Consider the following 19148-nt stretch of genomic DNA (forward strand, 5'->3'; position numbering starts at 1 on the left):
CTGTTCTTCTTTGATCTTTGCTGTCTTTCTGTGAGTCACCTGAAGACTTTAATATTCCGATTAGATTGATGTATAGTGTTGATAAGTCTATTTCTTTGTATAATTTTGTTAGCAGTTACTGTACATTCACATATGCAACTTATCACAGTCCAGCAATATCGACCTTACGCCACTTCAGATGAAATGTAGAAGCACACCGCTGGATAGTTGGGATTTTGTTTCCTTTTTGTGCTAAGGTACCTGTCAAATGAGCAATTTGCCCATGTCAGATTTCCCCAAAGTGACCACTGCTATAATACCTAATTGTCCTTGATGCAATTGTGCAACTTAGGAAGTTGTATGCAGGATTTAGCAGTATAACAGTATATCGTGAAGGAAAAATTTATTTGGTCTGACATTGAATGCAGACTTAGACTAAAAAGACCTCATGAGCATCATTGCACTGATAATATGTTGTGCAGGTACGTAACCTCCAAGAATCTGGCCAAGGACCAGCTGTAGCCAACTGAGAACGCATTTAAAAACAAAACAAGAACAGTTCTAGGAAGATGAAACTAAAAAGAGAATTTTTTTTTTTAATTTTTACATTTAAGTTTTAGTCAACATACAGTGCAATGGTGGTTTAGTTTTAGGAGTACAATTCAGTGATTCATCACTTACATACAACACCCAGAGCTCATCACAACAAGTAGTGTCCTTAGTATCTATCACCCATCTAGCCCATCCCCCACCCACCTCCCTCCATCAACCCTCAGTTTGTTCTCTATGGTTAAGAGTCTCTTGTGGTTTGTTTCCCTCTCTCCTCTCCCCCCACCCCATATGTTCCTCTGTTTTTGTTCCTTAAATTCCACATATGATTGGAATCATATGGTATTTGCCTTTCTCTGATTGACTTATTTCACTTAGCATAATACATTCTAGCTCCATCCATGTTGTCGCAAATGGCAAGATTTATTTATTTATTTATTTGTTTGTTTGTTTATTGTCAAGTTAGCTAACATATAGTGTATATGGTATGCTCTCGGCTTCAGGAGTAGATTCCCATGATTCATTCTTCTTGATGGCTGAGTAATATCCCATTGTGTATATATACACCACATCTTCTGTATCCATTCATCAGTCAACGGACATTTGGGCTCTCTCCATAGTTTGGCTATTGTTGACAATGCTGTTGTCAACATTGGGATGCGTGTACCCTTCCAAATCTGTGTTTTTGTATCCTTTGGGTAAAAACCTAATAGTGCAATTGCTGGATCGTAGGGTAGTTCTGTTTTTAATTTTTTGAGGAACCTCCATACTGTTCTCCAGAGTGGCTGCACCAATTTGCATTCCCACCAACAGTACAAGAGGGTTCCCCATTTTCCACATCCTCACCAACACCTGTTGTTTCTTATGTTGTTAATTTTAGCCATTCTGACAGATGTGAGGTGGTGTCTCATCATGGTTTTTATTTACATTTCCCTGGTGATTAGTGATGTTGAGCATCTTTTCATGTATGTTAGCCATCTGGCTGTCTTCTTTGGAAAATTGTCTATTCATGTCTTCTGCCCATTTCTTAACTGGGTAATTTGTATTTTGGATGTTGACTGTGATAAGCTCTGTATAGGTTTTGGATACTTACCCTTTATCAGATATGTTTGCAGATGTCTTCTCCCATTATGTAGGCTGCCTTTTAGTTTGGTTGTTTGCTTTGCTGTGCAGAAGCTTTTTATCTTGATGAGATCCCAGTAGTTCACGTTGGCTTCTGTTTCCCTTGCCTTCGGCAATGTGTTTAGTAAGAAGTTGCTGCGGCTGAGGTCAAAGAGGTTGCTGCCTATGTTCTCCTCTAGGATTGTGATGGTTTCCTGTCTCACATTTAGGTCTTTCACCCATTTGGAGTTTATTTTTGTGTATGGTGTAAGAAAGTGGTCCAGGTTCATTCTTCTGCTTGTCACCATCCAGTTTTCCCAACACCATTTGTTGAAGAGACTTTTTTCCATTGGATATGCTTTCCTGCTTTGTTGGATATTCATTTCTGGGTTTTCTGTTCTCTTTCATTGATCTGTGTCTGTTTTTGTGCCAGTACTATACTGTTTTGATGACTACAGCTTTGTAATGTAACTTGAAATCTGGAATTGTGGTGCCTCCAGTTTTGCTTCTCTTTTTCGGGATTGTTTTTGCTATTAAGGGTCTTTTGTAGTTGCATACAAATTTTATGATTGTTTGTTCTAGCTCTATGAAAAATGCTGGTGGTATCTTGATAGGGATTGCATTCAATGTGTAGATTGCTTTGGGTAGTATAGACATTTTAACAACGTTTGTTCTTCCACGGCCATGGAATACTTTTCATTTCCTTCTGTCCTCTTCAGTTTCTTTCATGAGTGTTCTATAGTTTTCAGAGTGTTAGATCGTTCACCTGTTTCATTAGGTTAATTCCCAGGTATCTTACTGGTGTTGGTGCAATCGCAAATGGAATCAATTCCTTCATTTCTTTTTCTGCCGCTTCATCATTTGTGTATAGAAATCCAACAGATTTCTGCATGTTGATTTTATATGCTGCAACTTTGCTGAATTCATGTATCAGTTTGCACTTTTGTGGTGGAGTCTTTTGGGTTTTCTACATAGAGTACCAGGTCATCTGCAAATAGTGACAGTTTGACATCTTCCTTGCTGATTCGGATGCCTTTTATTTCTTTTTGTTGTCTGATTGCTGAGGCTAAAACTTTCAGTACTATGTTAAATAGTAAGGGTGAGAGTGGACATCCTTGTCTCGATCCTAACCGTAAGGGAAAGGCTCTCAGTTTTTCCCCATTGAGGATGATATTAGCAATGGGTCTTTCATATATGACCTTTATGATGCTGAGGTATGTTCCATCCATCCCTACTTGGTTGAGGGTTTTTATCAAGAATGGATGCGTCTATTGAGAGGATGGTATGGTTCTTTTCCTTTCTTTTATTAATGTGGTGTATCATGTTGATTGATTTGCGAATATTGAACCAGCCCCCCAGCCCAGGAATAAATCCCATTTGATCATGGTGAATGATTTTTTTAATATAATAAAGAGTAATTCTTAAAATACCTTGAAAGGTGACTGTTGTGGGTTGAATTGTTTTTCCAAAATGTTATGTTGAAGTCCAAACCCCAGGTACCTGTGAACGTCACATTATTTGGAAATGGGGTCAAGTTAAGATGAGGTCATATTGGATCGTGGTGGGCCCTAAATCCAATGACCGGTGTCTTTATTAGGAGAAGGAGGTTTGGAGATGCAGAGACCACAAAGAGGGAAGTAGGCCATGTAATGACAGCAGCAGCGATTGGAGCACTTGCTGGTACAAGCCAAGGAGCACCAAGGATTAAAGCAACTACCAGAAGCTGGGAAGGATTTTGCCTTACAGCCTTCAAAGTGGGCATGGCCCTGTTGCCACCTTAATTTGAGACTTCTTGACTTCAGAATTACGAGAGAATCAGAATCTATGGTATTAAGCGACCTAGTTTGTGGTAATTTGTTGTGGCAACCCTAGCAAACTAAGAGCGACCCAAGGCAAAGTCTACTCTAAAGATGTAGGGCTGATGAGATGTCCTGAGCACCTTGGCCATCAGGACCGGCCTCACTGACAGTTTATCTGGCCTGTATCCCTCACTATAGGCGTTTCTCTTACAGACGAGTGACAGTTAGGACAACAGACAACCAGACAGATAATAGGAATGCTGAGTTAAATGCTTAGAAGCAAAATTTCACCAAAGAACAGTGCAAACTGATGAGAATTCAAAAGCCCTAGGAACGAAATAGAGACCAAACAGTGAAGGGCTCAACAGATTATTTGGAGTTCATACTCAGCTGCTGTCAAATAAGGTGAGGTTTCTTGGGCTAGCTGAGGAACCAAGGGGGCGTCCCTGTAAGAAAATTGGACAGGCCTGCAGGTTTGGGCTCGTCCTAGGTGATTCAAAGAAGGGTTAACGGGAGTGGAGACCAGTCATGATTTGGGGCTATTTGATTGTGTACCTTGGTAATTTTATCTCAGAGGCCGTACCTTTAAAGCCCAGCTAGAATCCTCACTGGCAAAAAACCGTGTTAGAAGAGTGGGGGGGTATAATTACATTTGGAGCGGCAGTTCCGTTGGTTCAGATGTGCTCACAGAGTGGTTGGGCTCTATCTTGGTTCATTAGAGCCGGGTGGAAATGTTACAGTCTTCCTATTAGCTGCCAAGGCCATTTTTCACTTTCTGAGGGCCCGGCCTGGAGAGAGCCCGTAGCACTTTCGCCTACAGTCCCTTAGTTAAAATGCAGTCGTGTGGCCACATTAAATGCACAAGAGGCTGGAAAGTAGACCTTGGCTGTGTGCTCAGAAAGAAATGTGAATCAAGTTTTACAATTACATAACCATACTCTTCGTTTCGGGTTTTTCATGGTGGTTGTCCCTTTTAAATTATGTTTTGCCTTTGTCCCCATTCCCACTCCCGCAGACCTACACCCTCGTGTATTTAACATATGCCCTTCTGATTGACCTTCTATATATTAATTTGAAGTTATGAACCTCTGAAAAATATATGATTGCTTTGAATACGTTTTTAAATGTATGTAAATGTTTGTTGTCTGTATGTCATTCTGATTATTCATTTTTTCACTATATGTTTTTGAGATCTATCCACGCTGATACCTGTAAACCGAATTCTTCCCTCCTGATTGCTTCAAAATACTCCATTTATTCATATTATTTCAACATTCTATTCTGCCATGTACAAAAGACAAAAATGTTTTACTAACTTAATAATGTCATATTTACTTTTTTTATTGTTTTTAAAATTTTTAATTTTTTTTTTTTTAATTTTTTTGAGAGAGAGAGGGAGACCGAGTGCGAGCAGGGGAGGGGCAGAGCGAGAGGGAGACACAGAATCCGAAGAGGCTCCGGGCTCTGAGCTGTCAGCACAGAGCCTGACATGGGACTCGGACTGATGAACTGCGAGATCATGACCTGAGCTGAAGTCGGACGCTTAACCGACTGAGCCCCCCAGGTGCCCCTAATAATGTCATACTTATTCTTTATTTTATTCTCAAATGCGCAATTTGGGCTGGGATTGCAGGGACAGCTCACCTCTGCTCCATGCATTATCAGCTGGAGCTGGCAAGGACTCAATGGGTTGGGGTCAGAATTAGCTGAAGGCCCGCTCTGTCACACGTAGTGGTCAGTGTTGGCTATTGGTTGGGACCTCAGCTGGGGTTGTTTGGTGGCACACCTATACATGACATGTCCGTGTAGCTGCACGGCTTCCCCGTAGTGCAGTGGCTCAGTTCCAAGAACTGTTGTCCCAAGAGGGCAATGCAGAAGTGCGTGAGTTTCTTGCGACCTTGTCTTGAAGTCACGTGGAGTCACTTCCATTGTACCCTGTTGGTTGAGGGGGACACAGGGTCTTCCCAGGTTCACAGGGAGAAGACATAAAGCCCACCCCCCAGTGGAAGGAATGTCAGTGTTACATGGTTAAAAAAAACCCAAACAAACATGTGGAAATGTGGGATGGAGTATGTTGTGGCATCTATCTTTGGATAGGACAGTCTGCCACATTTGTGAAAATAAAAAATCTGATTTGGATATGACGACATGATTTGGATACCAAGGCTGGTTAGCAAAGCTTTTTAATTATAAAAGTTATATTCCAGTATGCTCTTTCTTTTTGGACAGAGTATTAGACCGTAGTCCATAATTGCTTGCTTCCTGTATTCTTAGACTTTTGTTCTAAGATTATCAATACCTTTCCCCTCAGTCCTTGTTTTTTATGTGACCAATATAATGAGATCGACCAGTTCATAGGACATGATGATGAAGAATGTAATACAGAGAAATTGATTTTTGTTTTCTTTAAAAAATACATCCTATAGTGAAATGATGGCAATCATCTTTCAGGACTGACCTGCGATGAAGAGAGTACCCATTGCCCACCACTTGGTTATTTGGGGGGAAAAAACTTAGAAGAAAGAGTAATAGCTAGTTCTCAACCTCTTTTTTCTTTTTTTTTCCTGGAGCTGCCCAGAGAATCTCTTAGGTACTCGATATTCTGATTAGATACCCTTAATGCACATGTGACTATTCTGAGCTGATGGTCTCCATCACTAGAAAGTAGGTCTGTAATTTTTGTAGTTCTCATGCTTGCTTTCTCCGATCTGTTCTCTCCTGAGACTCTGTTAAATATGATGGTGCTTAAGGACAACACTGCCAAGATCGCTCTACCTTTCTTAAAGGGATACAATGTGAGAAGAGTGGGGAAGCGTTCTCGCAATCAGCAAGGCCAAGAAAAGGTTGTAGTTGAAATCATCCAACCCTGTGCTGATGTCTGTGTATCACTTTAGCCATTTCTCTCAATCCAGAAAAACCATGGCCAATCAGATGGCAGTGGTGATCATGGCAGCATTTCCCTTTGGGTACGTAGAGTTTTCACCAAGGCAGAAAGTCACTGCTTAAAAAATGTGACGTATGGTGGGCCAGTCAAGTCTGTCCCTCCTCCTCCTTGATTCTCTAGGTCAAGATGAGATCAGTCTTGGGCTTTTGTTTTATTTTGTTTGTTTGTTTGGTGGAAATTTCCAAATGTATACAAAAGTAGAGAGAACAGTATAGAGAACTCCCATGTACCCAACCCCTAACTTCAGCAGTTACCAACTCAAGGCCAGTAGGACACGCTTTAAAAATATAACTATAATATCCTACATTTGAAAGTTAGCGATTTTTGAGGCTGTTGAAACATGCAAAGGTGTGCCACTGGAGAGAATGAAGCAAAGATACAGGTAAGTGGCATATAGCATGACAAAGGAAAAGAGCTCCAATCGCTGAAGTCTTGGAGAAGGCTCCAGTTTGGCAGGTCTCCCCTTGATGTGAAGAGCTACGCCCCGTTATTCTATCCTAATAAATCCCCTCCTCCTTTTTTTTTTATAACATTGGTTTGAGTTAGACTTTCGTGACTAATGTTACTGCTATCTAGATAGCTTAGTGTTACTCCTCTCCATGTTCTTTGATTTTTCGCTCCACTCAACTTAGTTTAGCAATGGTAATGCTAACAGCTACCATTTATTGAATGCCTACCGTGTGCCAGACCCTCTTACCAAGTACTTAACCTTCATTCCTTATAAGGACCCAGCGAAAACAATTATTTCCCTGTGTTGTTGATGAAGAAAAGAAGATTTACATGGCTTAGGTAGTCCGTGCTCAGGTTACACAGTTAGTAAGCACGGAACCAAAATCCTGCTCAGATCTTTCTAACCCTCAACCTCTGTTCTCACTGTGCCATGCTGCACGTGACGGACATGATTTTTATTTTCTAAAAAGCTAACCTAAGTCTGTAGCATTAAACCATGAGGTCGGCAGACCGTTGCCTCGCCTTTCTAGGCACACAACTAGACTCCTTTGCATTTAGGGTTGGCCTTGTGGTTGGGCTCTACCTTTGAAATGTGAATAGAAGAGACGTGCCCTGTTTCATGACTGGGCCCATAAAGCTTCCCGTTGGCTGCCCTCTGTGCTCTTTCTGCTTCTGCTATCTGGTTTACACTGCCGAGGGTGACCTTGGCAACCACATGTTGAAGATGGCAAAAGCTGGCAGCCTGGGTCCCTGAGTGACTATGCAACAGAGCCTTCTACCACCAATCTGAAACCTTCTGGAACGGTTTATATGAGTCATAAATTCCTACTGTATTTAAGCCACTGTACATTTAGGGGTCATTTCTTAACAGCTAGCCTTCCTTAATTTTTATGTACTGTTCGGTTATTCAGTATTTACCTGTGAGAGAGAGGGAGGGAGAAATGGATGGATGGATGGATGGATGGATGGATGGATGGATGGATGGGATTTCTCAGCTCTGCCTAAGACATTGCAGAGGTCAAGCCCTTTCAAAAGAGCCAAATATCTTCTGGAATTACTCTGGGGTCGTGAAGGAGATAAATGAGCAGGATAATGATGGGGAAGGTAGGCACCCTGGGGTGAGCAGAGGCTTGATTCTGTTTCAAAAGGGGAATTGTGGACATGGGTGGGTCCCTTGGAGGCGTTGTGAGGGTGGGGGAATTAGGAAGTGAGAAAGGGAAGTGGGACAACAGCAAAGGCGAAGTTGGCCAGCCCCAGGCTCTGCCCAAAGGCCTGGTAATGGTCACAGAAGTGACCTTCAGAGCTCTGAAGCTGCTGGCGCCAGAAGGCTCCAGATAGGAATGACCCCTGTTAGGACAGACTGTTCTCCTTTCACCATTAGCGGTTTTGAAAGCAAACGCAAGCAATGTTTTTGCACAATGATTAAAATTGTCATAGGACAGATTAAAAAAGTGACGAGAAAGCATGAGCATGTTAGAGTTGTAACTACTAAAGTGTATTGTACTGGAAGATAAATAATGTGTAAAAAGGCAACTGGTAGTTAGGGTGGTGGTGGGGTTCTTGGAGACGGCAAGGGTGACGAGAATCATCTAGGGTTTGACTGGGTCCAGCATTCACCCAGGAGGATATCACCCCTAAGAGGGTGAAAATTGGTTCATGGGGGAGCAAAAAGAACTTGGATATTCAGTGGTTTGTGGCCCTCCAGGGCCACATATATAAAGAGAAATATATCTGTGGTGGTAGAATTTCATGGTGGGAAGGGGGAATTAGGAAAAATGTCTAAATATCTCCTTAAAGGGGTGACGATGAAAAAAAGGTTGAGGCACACTGGACTAGATGATTCCAGTGGAGGAATTTTGTTGACCATCCATGGGTCCTCCTGGGAAAATGAATTAGAAATAAGTGCATTATCTTGACGGAAGGAAAAAGACCTTACACATGGCCTAGGAATGCGGGAAATATAAAATCCACTGGGAAATATAAAAGCAGCAGTGGGCAGCTGGGCCACCCCCACAGCTGCTCAGTAGATGATGAACTGCTCCCTCCGTAAATGTCAGTGTCCAGGACGCTGGGCTGAGGGCCTGAGACACGCGGGGCCATTTCCCAGACAAGGCGATAGGAGGGGACAAGGCAGGGTGCAAGTCAGGATTCAGGAATTAACCCGCCCACCTCCCACCCTCCCGATTTGTTTTGTTTTATTCCCTTGTCTTCTGCCTCCTTCCCTCTTCTCTCAAGACGCCCATCGTTCATTTCTTCTACAGGCTGGGGAATCAGTAGCAATGTTAATGAGTGAAAGAAAAGAATGCTAGAAACAGCCGCAGGCTGACATCAAAGAAAGGAACTTCAGCCCTGTGATTGTCGTGTGGAAGGCCTGGGAATACACGCGAACATCTGTGAAATCAAATCAAAACGCAGACAGGCTTTTGGCCTCCCTACTCCATGTTTCCAGATATGATTTGGATGCGCAGTTCCTTAACAAAATAAAAATGAAGGACCATGTCAAGTATGGGGAATGGTTCTCATCCCACGGGTGTTCAGCCGTGGAAATGGCTTCTGGCTCTGGGTTGCTTGAAAGTCTAGAGTTTGCTATCAGTCTGAAAATAGCGATGTTGTTTCAGAGGGGCTCTGAAGGATGGAAAGGAGGGCCCAGCACAGGCCACTCTTTTCTCTTGCCTTCTCCCTGGTGCTCGTTAAGGAAAAGGTTCTGATCAAACAGTAAGAGTTACTACTTCTGGAGCCCTTACTACAGGTCAGGTAGTTTTAAGTGCTTTACATATATTAATTTACTCCTTTAACCAAACAGCCCTGTGAGGGGAGTACTATTATCACAATGGGAAACTCAAGCTCCGAAAAGCTAAGTTGCTTATCCAAGGTCACACAACTCCTGGTGGCACTGAGATTTGAGGCGATAGGAGCCCTGGGGCCAACTCTCTACTTGCCAATGACGTCTTTGAGCACAAGAGTGAATGGGCTTACACTGAAATTGCTTTCGACGTTACATCCTGGGTATGGAGTCTTATTTAATTTTTTAAAATTTACATTCAAATTAGCATATAGTGCAACAATGATTTCAGTAGATTCCTTAGTGTCCCTTACCCATTTAGCCCATCCCCCCTCCCACAACCCCTCCAGGAACCCTCTGTTTGTTCTCCATATTTAAATGGACTCTTAAAAACTGAGAATAAACTGAGGGTTGACGGCGGGGGGGGGGGGGGGGGGGGGGGGGGGGGGGGGAGAGGAGGGAGAGGAAAGTGGGTGATGGGCATTGAGGAGGGCACCTGTTGGGATGAGCACTGGGTGTTGTATGGAAACCAATTTGACGATAAATTTCATATTTTAAAAAAAAGCCTTATGTTTTGTCCCCTCCCTGTTTTTATATTTTTTTGCTTTCCTTCCCTTATGATCATCTGTTCTGTGTCTTGAAGTCCTCATATGAGTGAAGTCATATGATATTTGTCTTTCTCTAATTTCGCTTAGCATAATACCCTCCAGTTCCATCTGTGTAGTTGCAAATGACAGAGAGTCTTCTTTAAAGAACAATGTGTCAATCAGCAGGCCTCTGGCGCAGTTGAATCCTTGGGGGGCACTGACAGGATGGACTAATTGCTTACCGGACACATCTGCCCTCTTGTGATGAAAATTATTCAAATAGGATCTTCTCCAGGTCTCTGGAATGTACCTACTTAGTCCTTTGGTCTAGTTCCGTGGTTGAAGGATGGAGGATGGGTAGCTAATGAGGAAGATGACTCTGAAGAGTCAGACTTCTACATCTCCCAACCTTCTCCAAGATGTTCCTAGCTTTGTGACTCTCAGACAGTGAGGCTTATAAATGTGACTCCAGAGTCCTGTAACTTTTAGCACCAGGGATAAGGGGGAAACAGGTTAGGCTTCCTGAAGAGTCCCAGGGACACTAATGAGACCCCATCTGCGTCCGTAGGGAAGGAGTTTATTTTGTTTAAGTGGCCCTAGTGGATTAGGACCAGATGTACAAGACTTGGCAGAAAGATGGTCAATTGCAGAATGAACTGAAGGTCACAAATTATCAGAACAGAGAGGAAACAGAAGCAGACAGGCCCGTGTTCTAGTCCGTGCTCTACTGGTGACACGCTGTGTGACCTTGGGCAAGTTGCTTTTGTTTGGCACCAGTTTCCTCAGCGGTAGAGTGACAGAACTGAACTACATGAGCTCAAAATCTCAGGTGTCGCCAGGTGCGTCTTTCAACGTTCACCAAAATCCCTTTCCTGATGGGCTCCCCATCACACACACATTTTTATGCACATTATGATTAGTAAGACAAGATCCACACCCATCGTCACGGGTTTTCCTCATTCATGAAGTAACTCCTACTTCTCTGGGTTGTTGGGAAGTCATCGTCTCCATTTGATGCAGTGTTAGGGGGTCCCGTCAGACTAGGTTTGTTTGGCGAAGCAAGGACACGTATGCACAGCTATATATTTTTTTAAGTAAGGAAAACTGATTTTGAAGATACTGATGCCTATGCTGATGAATTATTATGCTGCACAGTGCCAGCTTCAAACAGAGGCTGATTTAGGGATTATTCATTCTCCCTGAAATTGTGGTGATTACCGGTGCCAGCCTGTAGCTCTAATCTGTAGGGTGGGGGTCCAGGGTCAAAGGAGACCTTACTGGCTTCACTTTACATTACAGATTACGTTCTGTAACTTCCATCTGCTTCCAGACCATTTAGTTTACCCCTAGACTTCGTGGGCTGACATAGGTTAAAAAAGAAAGAAAACTTCATAGCAAACATCTTTGATTGATAATCCTACTCCAAAGAAACAACCCTAAAGAATGTTCTACGTCCACAGAAACGTCATGTGAAATAATCACCACTACAACCAGTCTGGAAGACTGGATCTCTAACATTTGGAACATAATTAAGCAAATTCTCTAACCAACAGAATTCAAACGATAATGATGAAGCCTATGTAACAATGTGGGAACATGTCTGATTGAAAGAAACCACAAACATCCACTGTGATCATAACCATGTAATTTTCCAGAAGGAAATCCTGACGCATGGCTACAGCATGGATGGACCTGAGGACATCATGCTAAGCGAAGTGAGCCAGTTACACAAAAAGAAATGCTGTGTGATTCTACTTATATGAGGGACTTAAAATAGAATCCTAGAGACAGAAAGGGTGGCTGCCAGGGGCTGGGAAGAGGGGAGAGTAGGGAGTTCTCTCATGGGTCTAGAGTTTCAGTGTTCTAAGAAGAGAATTCTAGAGATGGATGGTGGTGATTATTGTGCAACATGACAAATATATTTAATGCCACTGCACCGTTCACTTAAAAATAGTTAAGATGGTGGGCCGCCTGGGTGGCTCAGTTGAGCGTCCAACTTTGGCTCAGGTCATGATCTCACAGCTTGTGGGTTCGAGCCCCGTGTTGGGCTCTGTGCTGACGGCTCAGAGCCTGGAGCCTGCTTCGGATTCTGTGTCTCCCTCTCTCTCTGCCCCTCCCCCCCCCCTTGCTCTGTCTCAAAAATAAACATTAAAAAAATTAAAAATGAAAATAGTCAAGATGGCAAATTTTATGTATATTTTACCACAGTAAAAACAATTGGGAAAAAATGTCACGAAGTAGGTAAAACGAGAAGATGGCACGCAAAAATGAACTGTTGCTATTGTGTTCTGTATACGCATTATCTTTAAAATTTCCTTTAATATAGCAATACTACTGCTTTCATGACAGAAAGCACTGACAGAAAAAAAAAATCAGGGAAAAAATTTTTGAGATCTTTGGGTAGTTGTTATTTGCCCCAGGAAGTACCCAGGTAGTCATGGGAAAAACTTGTTTAACATCCTCGCACTTACTTTATAATTTGCTATTGTTTAAAAATTTTTTTTACTACAGATCATTGGGGGCCCATAACCTTTCCAGTTTTAGGTTTTAGTTTAGGTTTACGTTTTAGGCTGGTCTTGGGTGCAGTCCATTCAATTTTCAGGCTGTGGGACTTGTGCCGGGATGGCCCCCGGGGCCCCGCAGCTCTTCGGAGCCCCGGCCTCCTCACCAGCTTATTCCATTTGCACGAAAACTCCTCCCCATGGACCTGGGAGAGTGATCCTGGTTTTGCCTTTCAACTCCAGGGCTAGGGTGGTTTTTTTTTTTTGCTTTTTTTTTTTCTGTAAGTGATCAATTAATCACTAGAAATAGACATGTGGCACACCTGGAAGTGGACCAAAATATCCATGAGCCAAATGCTTCCAGTCCGGCAGCAGAAGGGGACGCCTGGCGAAGGCTCGTGGGCCCAGCTTGGTGTGGAGCAGGAGACGGGGGCTCCTGCTCCCATCTCGACTGTGTGAGGAAGACCTGGATGTGCCTCCCGCTGTTCGGTGAGTGACACTTAAATGGTAGCGCTGTTTGGGGATAACGATGAAAACTAACGGCTATGCTTTTCACTGACAGAGCTAGACTGTTCCAAGAAGCTTGAGGTGGACTATTTTTGGACTTGACTTTGAGAACTTCCAGGCCCATATTTGACCTTGTTGGGAAGTTCCCTAAGCCCAAGCGTTGAGAAGAGAACCACCTGGGCGGTCCACCGTGAGCTGAAATGAACCACGTCGGTTTCATGGTAACTGGCCTATACTGAGCAGGGACCCTGCACCGGATGTTGCTGTGCTAACTGCTTACCATGCGTCGGCACGTCTGGTCCTCACAACCACTCTGTGAGCAGTGCTCTAGGATTCCCATTTTTCAAAAAGCAAATTAAGATTCCTCCAGTCTTAGGTGCTGGCCCAAAGCCACTGACATGGCTTTTTTTTTTAGAAGTTCCAAATCAGCACAGACATGCCATAAATCCCGGTCTGAAATATGGGAACTGTCATTTCTTTCCCTAAGCCAACCAAAATGTCCTGTGGGAGGAAACAGTCCTAAGTCTGTGGCTTTTTTTTTTTTTTTCCAATTTTCAATGGATTTCTTTTTTTTTTTTTTCAACGTTTTTTATTTATTTTGGGACAGAGAGAGACAGAGCATGAACGGGGGAGGGGCAGAGAGAGAGGGAGACACAGAATCGGAAACAGGCTCCAGGCTCCGAGCCATCAGCCCAGAGCCTGACGCGGGGCTCGAACTCACGGACCGCGAGATCGTGACCTGGCTGAAGTCGGACGCTTAACCAACTGCGCCACCCAGGCGCCCCTGGATTTCTTCTTCTTGATTAGGAAAGGTCTCCTTCTTCTTGTACAGAAACTCACCAGTGAGTGATGGAGAACCTTTCCAGCAAATTAGGAGACTTGAGAAATAGAAAATCCTTCATTTACCGTTGGAAGACCAGAGCATTTCCAAATAGACTTTAAGCCAACACTACATAAATTCGAATTTCCTTAGAGGCAGCAGTTTTAATGTTGATAATCTCTAAGAGCAGTACTATTGGGTGGTTTCTGAGTAAACTTTAGACTCTCAAAAGTTTAGTTTCAGTGGTTTAATAAAACCTGAATCTGTACAGTTCTTTTAGCCGGGAAGTCTGAGGTCGAAGCACCCCTGGCCATCAGCTCACCACACTCATTCCACATCGGTTGCCCAGAATCTCCGGTAGAGACCGTCACCCCGTGAAGCAGCCACTCTTAGGTGAGTAGTCGGGTCTGGGGTGAGGGCAGAGGTGGGGGGAGCTACCAAAGCAGTCCCTTAGGGGGACGGCCACCACGTGGCTGAATGGCTGGATAGGATTTTCAGAGTTAACTTCCTAAATTGTACTGGGGCTGCTGTACAAAGCCAGACTGGGCCTCCGAGAACTCAAAGGTACTGTCAGTAGGCAACCCCCCTGCTTCCCCTCTCCTGTTGGATCTTTGTCTTGCCACAGTGGATGAAAGGTCCATCTGGATCTTCCCCGCAGCAGTGAACAGCCCCAGAAAGGAGTCCGTGTGGAACATGGCCCGCCAGGGCCCACTAGAGCGCGGGGGTGAGGGCCCAGGGGCCATATCCTAACCCCAGCCACCCCTGACCAAGTCTGTTCCTCTAAGAAGCCAGCTGTGTGGATTCACAGGTCAGATGGAGGGCAAGGCCTCAGTTACTTCCTCGGCTTTTCTTGGTCCCTCGGTAGGCGGAGAGGCCTGCGGAGGACCATACCGATGACTGCTCTGGCCTCCCTCCCCAGCCTCTTCACAGCACCGCACCCCAGGGCCCCACCCGACGCAGTGGGTGTCTCTGAAGGGAGTCAGGCATGCAGTGCAGGGATCCCAGCACGCCTACCAGGCTGAATCCCTTTTAAAAACCCCAGACTCGGGCAATTAGAAGGAGTGTTTTCAATATTTTATTAACAAATTGGTAGAAGAACAATTTCTCTGGTAATCTCACCGCCCCCCCCCCCACTCCCATTTAACGTCCAGCATGTGGCCGCCATGATGGTCGGTGTCTAACCTGCTCTGCTAGCTGGGTTCTCAGCAGCCCCCTCGGCCTAGTTCAGTCATCCTCCCAAGGACTTTGGGGCAAGGAGAAAACTCCCCTCCTCAAGAGGGCGAGAGAGAGACAGAAGCTTCTGCTTGGAGGCCAGGGCCACAAAGGCAAGCCAGGCCTTATTCCCCTTGGAGGAGGGGCACAGGTTCTTCTTCCTAGGGCAGAGCACTTGTGCCCGCCCCCGTCCGCCTTCCGGTGGAGGTGAGCCCAGCGTGAGAAAGCCCTGAGCGGAAACTCAACGGTACGAGGACACCACTCTTTTCTCTTAGACCTGCCAGGAGGGCACCCGGCGATCTCTGTCAGCAGAGTGAGACTCTGGGACTAAAAAGCCGAGGAGGAGCCCTTGTCTTGGCAAAACCTTGGGTGGATCAAATCGCAACGCTGCACAGACCTAGTATCTACAGCGGTGAAGTGAGCAGACCGTCAACCTGTCGGGGAGTATGGAGGAGGAAGAGACTATTCCAGGTAAAACACTTGGTCGTCGAGCACCTTTTGTCCAAGAAGCTTGGCACTAACTCTGTACCATGGCCTCAATTCTTCCACGAAGATAGCGTGACCAACTCATCTCCGGGGTCCTCAGGGCAGGCGTTTGAGCTCAGTCTTCTTCCTCTAATGTCCGATAAAAATAACCCTACACGTGCATTACGTCTCTTCATAGTGTATTTGCAGTAAGTAAAACGGCCCGCCAGGCACACTCACCCCCTGCAAAATTGTAACAGCTGCTCAGGGACGCTCGTGCCCGTCACCAAGGCAGCAGGGTCCCCTGAGACTCCGAGAGGGACCAGCAGGCCGCCCGGGGCCCACACCCCGTGCACGGCAGTGGCCTCTCAGAAGCAGACGATCCGCTTCTCGTCTTGGAAGACTTTGGCCTCCTCTGGCTTTATCAAGTTTCCATTTAGGCTGTCGGAGAGAAACAACACAAAACATTAGCAGTTTGTAGGAGCCTTCCCGGGCCGTGTTCCCGACACCCTCCTGTTCTTCACGTGGCCCAGACGTTCCGGAACGTGCTCCATTCAGACACTTGCTTGGTAAGATTACTCCCTTCCAGCTGTCGTCGCTCTATGAACTGGGTCTCACTAAGGTCACCAATAGCCTCTAGGAGCCTGAACTTCATGACCTTGTCTCAGGCCTTGTCTGTCCCGTCCTTCACGGGCGTTTGGCTGTTCTCTCCCCTGCCTCCTTGAACCACCACATTTGCTCGGCTTGATTTCTTGCTCTCTGGTTTTCTCCTGTGTCTGCCACTTCACCTCCGTCTCCTCTCCCATGTTCTCCCGCACGTGGCCTCTAGATACTGGATTTCCTCTAGACTGGGGGCTTGGCCCTTTTCCCCAGCTGACCTCATCCCTACGTGAGTGGACCTGCGGCCCAGACCTCTCCCGTGTGGCTCCACTTACTTGACATCTTCACTTGGACGCCACCCAGGGACCCTGGCTCAGCGCACGGGACCACTCTTTATCCACCTGTGCAAGGTAGCGACCTGGGGGTCGGCCTTGACCCCCTCATCTTCGTAGTCTATCACAAAGTTCTATCTTATTCCCTAAACATCCCCAGAGTGCCTCCCTGGGACCTTTCCACGTCCTCACCACCACCATGGTGGTCTGAGTGCCATCGTCTCTTCTCTGGAGCGCTGCAGTGCCCTCCTGCCTGGTCCCTTTACATGTACTCTTCTGGCCTCTTCAAATCCATTTTCCTGGAGGAGCCAGAATGGTCTTTGTAATGCAAATCTGATCATATCCCTCTTTGCTTCACACCCCTCCACGACTTGCCACTGCTTTTAGGATATAGACCCGAATACGTGGCACGACCCACAGATCTCTTATGGTCTAGTCTACCCCCTCTCCTCTGCCCCCTGTTGCCCCTTCTCCTGCACCGTCTGAACCCCAGGGCCCACGGACATCTTGCCGTTTTTCAAGGGCACCAGGCCCCTTCCTGCCTCCGAGCCTTGGCATTATGCTATTCCCTCTACCGGTCAGCCAATCAGACCTTCACATTTACTCGGCTGAATTTTGTCTAACAGACTTGGTGGCAGCATTGGGATCTGAAGCGAACTTCCTCCGGCCTCCGGGGCCAAGAAGACCCACAGGCAGGGCGCCCTGCCAGCGTGCTTCTGAGTTCAAGGTCAGCCTCGCCCGTTTCCCCATGTTTCCGGGGTGCCACCGGGGAGTCCCTCTCCATTCGTACTCCCCTCCTTGCACCGGAGCTCCCGCCCTAACAGGCTTGCCAGTCTAGGGTTAACGGGTCAGCAAAGAGAGATGGGGGTGGGATGGGGGGCGGTTCTCACGGAGCACCAGCCCTTACCCTTGGGTGAGCCCGCCAGTTCACGTTGGAATTCCTCCTCAGCTCCCATCCGCAGTCCCCATTTCCAGTCTGCAGTCTCCGCAGTGGAGACCACTGGGCGGGTCCGTGCTGGGAATGGCCGGTGGTGGGCACAGCCTTCTCTCCACCAGCCCAGTCCGCGGTTAACAGGTTTTGGTTACCGCTGGCGTGTGAAGGTTTGTGTTGTTTGGTGTAAACAAAGGCTCAGCTAATGGGATCCTTAAATTTTACAGACATGCCACCTTCCAGCCCACCTGCCCATTTGATGTCTGAACACGATGGTGCCGGGACCTGTGAATACCTACTGAAATGGCAAAACGTTACCAAAAACCACCTAAAAGTACAACGGCCACTATGGGGAACGTTCCCATTAGGCGTGAGGGCATTTAGAAGCGCATCTGCGAGCACGGGTTCCCCAAGTAAAACGCATTGGGATACCTGCGTAAATTGCTGCGTAAAGCAGCAGCTCTGAAAGGTTTCACGATTCCAAAAACAGTTACATTAAAAGGTTAATGAAAAGATTTAGCAAGAGACTAAACACGACACCACAAATATTAGTAATGTAGGGTCTTTGCATCTGCGTGTTTGTATGCACGTTATAAACACGACATATTGTCCCACCTCTGGATGGTACTGCTGACGTTAATTTGTAAAAGAGCTCTAGGCAGTTGGTTTTGTAGGGGCCAAGGACAGGCTGCTCCAAAATGTGCTGCGCTGGCATCCCGAAAAAATTTGTTGTAATGTTTTTCTTTCTTTTTGAGAGAGAGAGAGAGCACAAGCAGGGAAGGAGCAGAGAGAGAGGGAGATACAGAATCCGAAGCAGGCTCTGAGCTGTCAGCACAGAGCCCCACAGGGGGCTCGAACTCGTGAACCGTGAGATCATGACCTGAGCCAAAGTCGGATGCCCAACCGACTGAGCCACCCAGACGGCCCCATGGCATACTGATTATTTTAAATAAAACTTATTTAAGAGACAGCCTGTGCAAGAAGGGCATTCAGACCCTCCTCTGTCCCCTGGAAGCAGGAAGTAAATCTCCCATCTGAAAGATTACCCTCCCTTTACCAGGGAGGTAAAGAGACCTTATTACCAGATAGGAAATTTAGAGGCAAGAAAGCTGTATAAACACCCCTTGTTAATTTTTACTAATATATATCACACCCCAAATTCTGTCGACAATTTCTTACTAATTGGGACTCCTGAAGTTAATTGAGTTTTCTTTGTCCTGCGGATTTTTTTTTTATGTTTATTTATTTATTTTTTAGAGAGACAGGAGGAGACACAGAATCAGAAGCAGGCTCCAAGCTGTCAGCACAGAGCCCGACGTGGTGCTTGAACCCATGAACCGTGAGATCATGCCCTGAGCCCAAGTCGGTCACTTAACCTACTGAGCCACCCAGGTGCCCTGACCTGTCGATTCTTCATGGATTCATTTATTGTCTCTTTGTCTACAAAGTAGAAAAACTGCCTGCCTTGGCCATTTGGGCCCACTGTGCACTCATAATAAAACTCTGTGGTTTTTTTCCCCTGGTTAATCTGTTTTATGCAAATTTAACTCTTAGCCCAGCTGGAAGACCTTGAAGGGTAGAGGACGAAT

At 45.7% G+C, this 19148-nt stretch overlaps 1 protein-coding gene, 1 long non-coding RNA gene and 1 other non-coding gene across 10 annotated transcripts in view; 2 read left to right on the forward strand and 1 right to left on the reverse strand.

Moving 5' to 3' along the window:
- Positions 1-5851: 5851 nt before the first annotated feature.
- LOC111559661 lies at positions 5852-5920 on the forward strand. Its single transcript, XR_002740786.1, has one exon. It is a non-coding gene; the product is annotated as a small nucleolar RNA SNORD2 (small nucleolar RNA).
- Positions 5921-15078: 9158 nt separating this feature from the next.
- Positions 15079-19148, reverse strand: part of NOD1 (nucleotide binding oligomerization domain containing 1) — an 82624-nt gene continuing 78554 nt past the window's right edge. For all 7 annotated transcript variants that reach the window (XM_019825648.3, XM_003982904.6, XM_011280447.4 and 4 more), the window contains one exon: positions 15079-16137. In XM_019825648.3, coding sequence (XP_019681207.2) covers positions 16065-16137 — 73 coding nt within the window. In that variant the 3' untranslated portion in view covers positions 15079-16064. The remainder of the gene's footprint in view (positions 16138-19148) is intronic.
- LOC123383928 lies at positions 16132-19086 on the forward strand. Of its 2 annotated transcripts, XR_006594354.1 has the most exons (3): positions 16132-16706; positions 17255-17355; positions 18817-19086. It is a non-coding gene; the product is annotated as an uncharacterized LOC123383928 (long non-coding RNA). The 2 variants fall into 2 exon arrangements; XR_006594353.1 differs by having other exon boundaries at positions 16132-17355.

Source organism: Felis catus, chromosome A2 (genome assembly GCF_018350175.1).
Source record: "Felis catus isolate Fca126 chromosome A2, F.catus_Fca126_mat1.0, whole genome shotgun sequence".
Lineage (NCBI taxonomy): Eukaryota > Metazoa > Chordata > Mammalia > Carnivora > Felidae > Felis > Felis catus.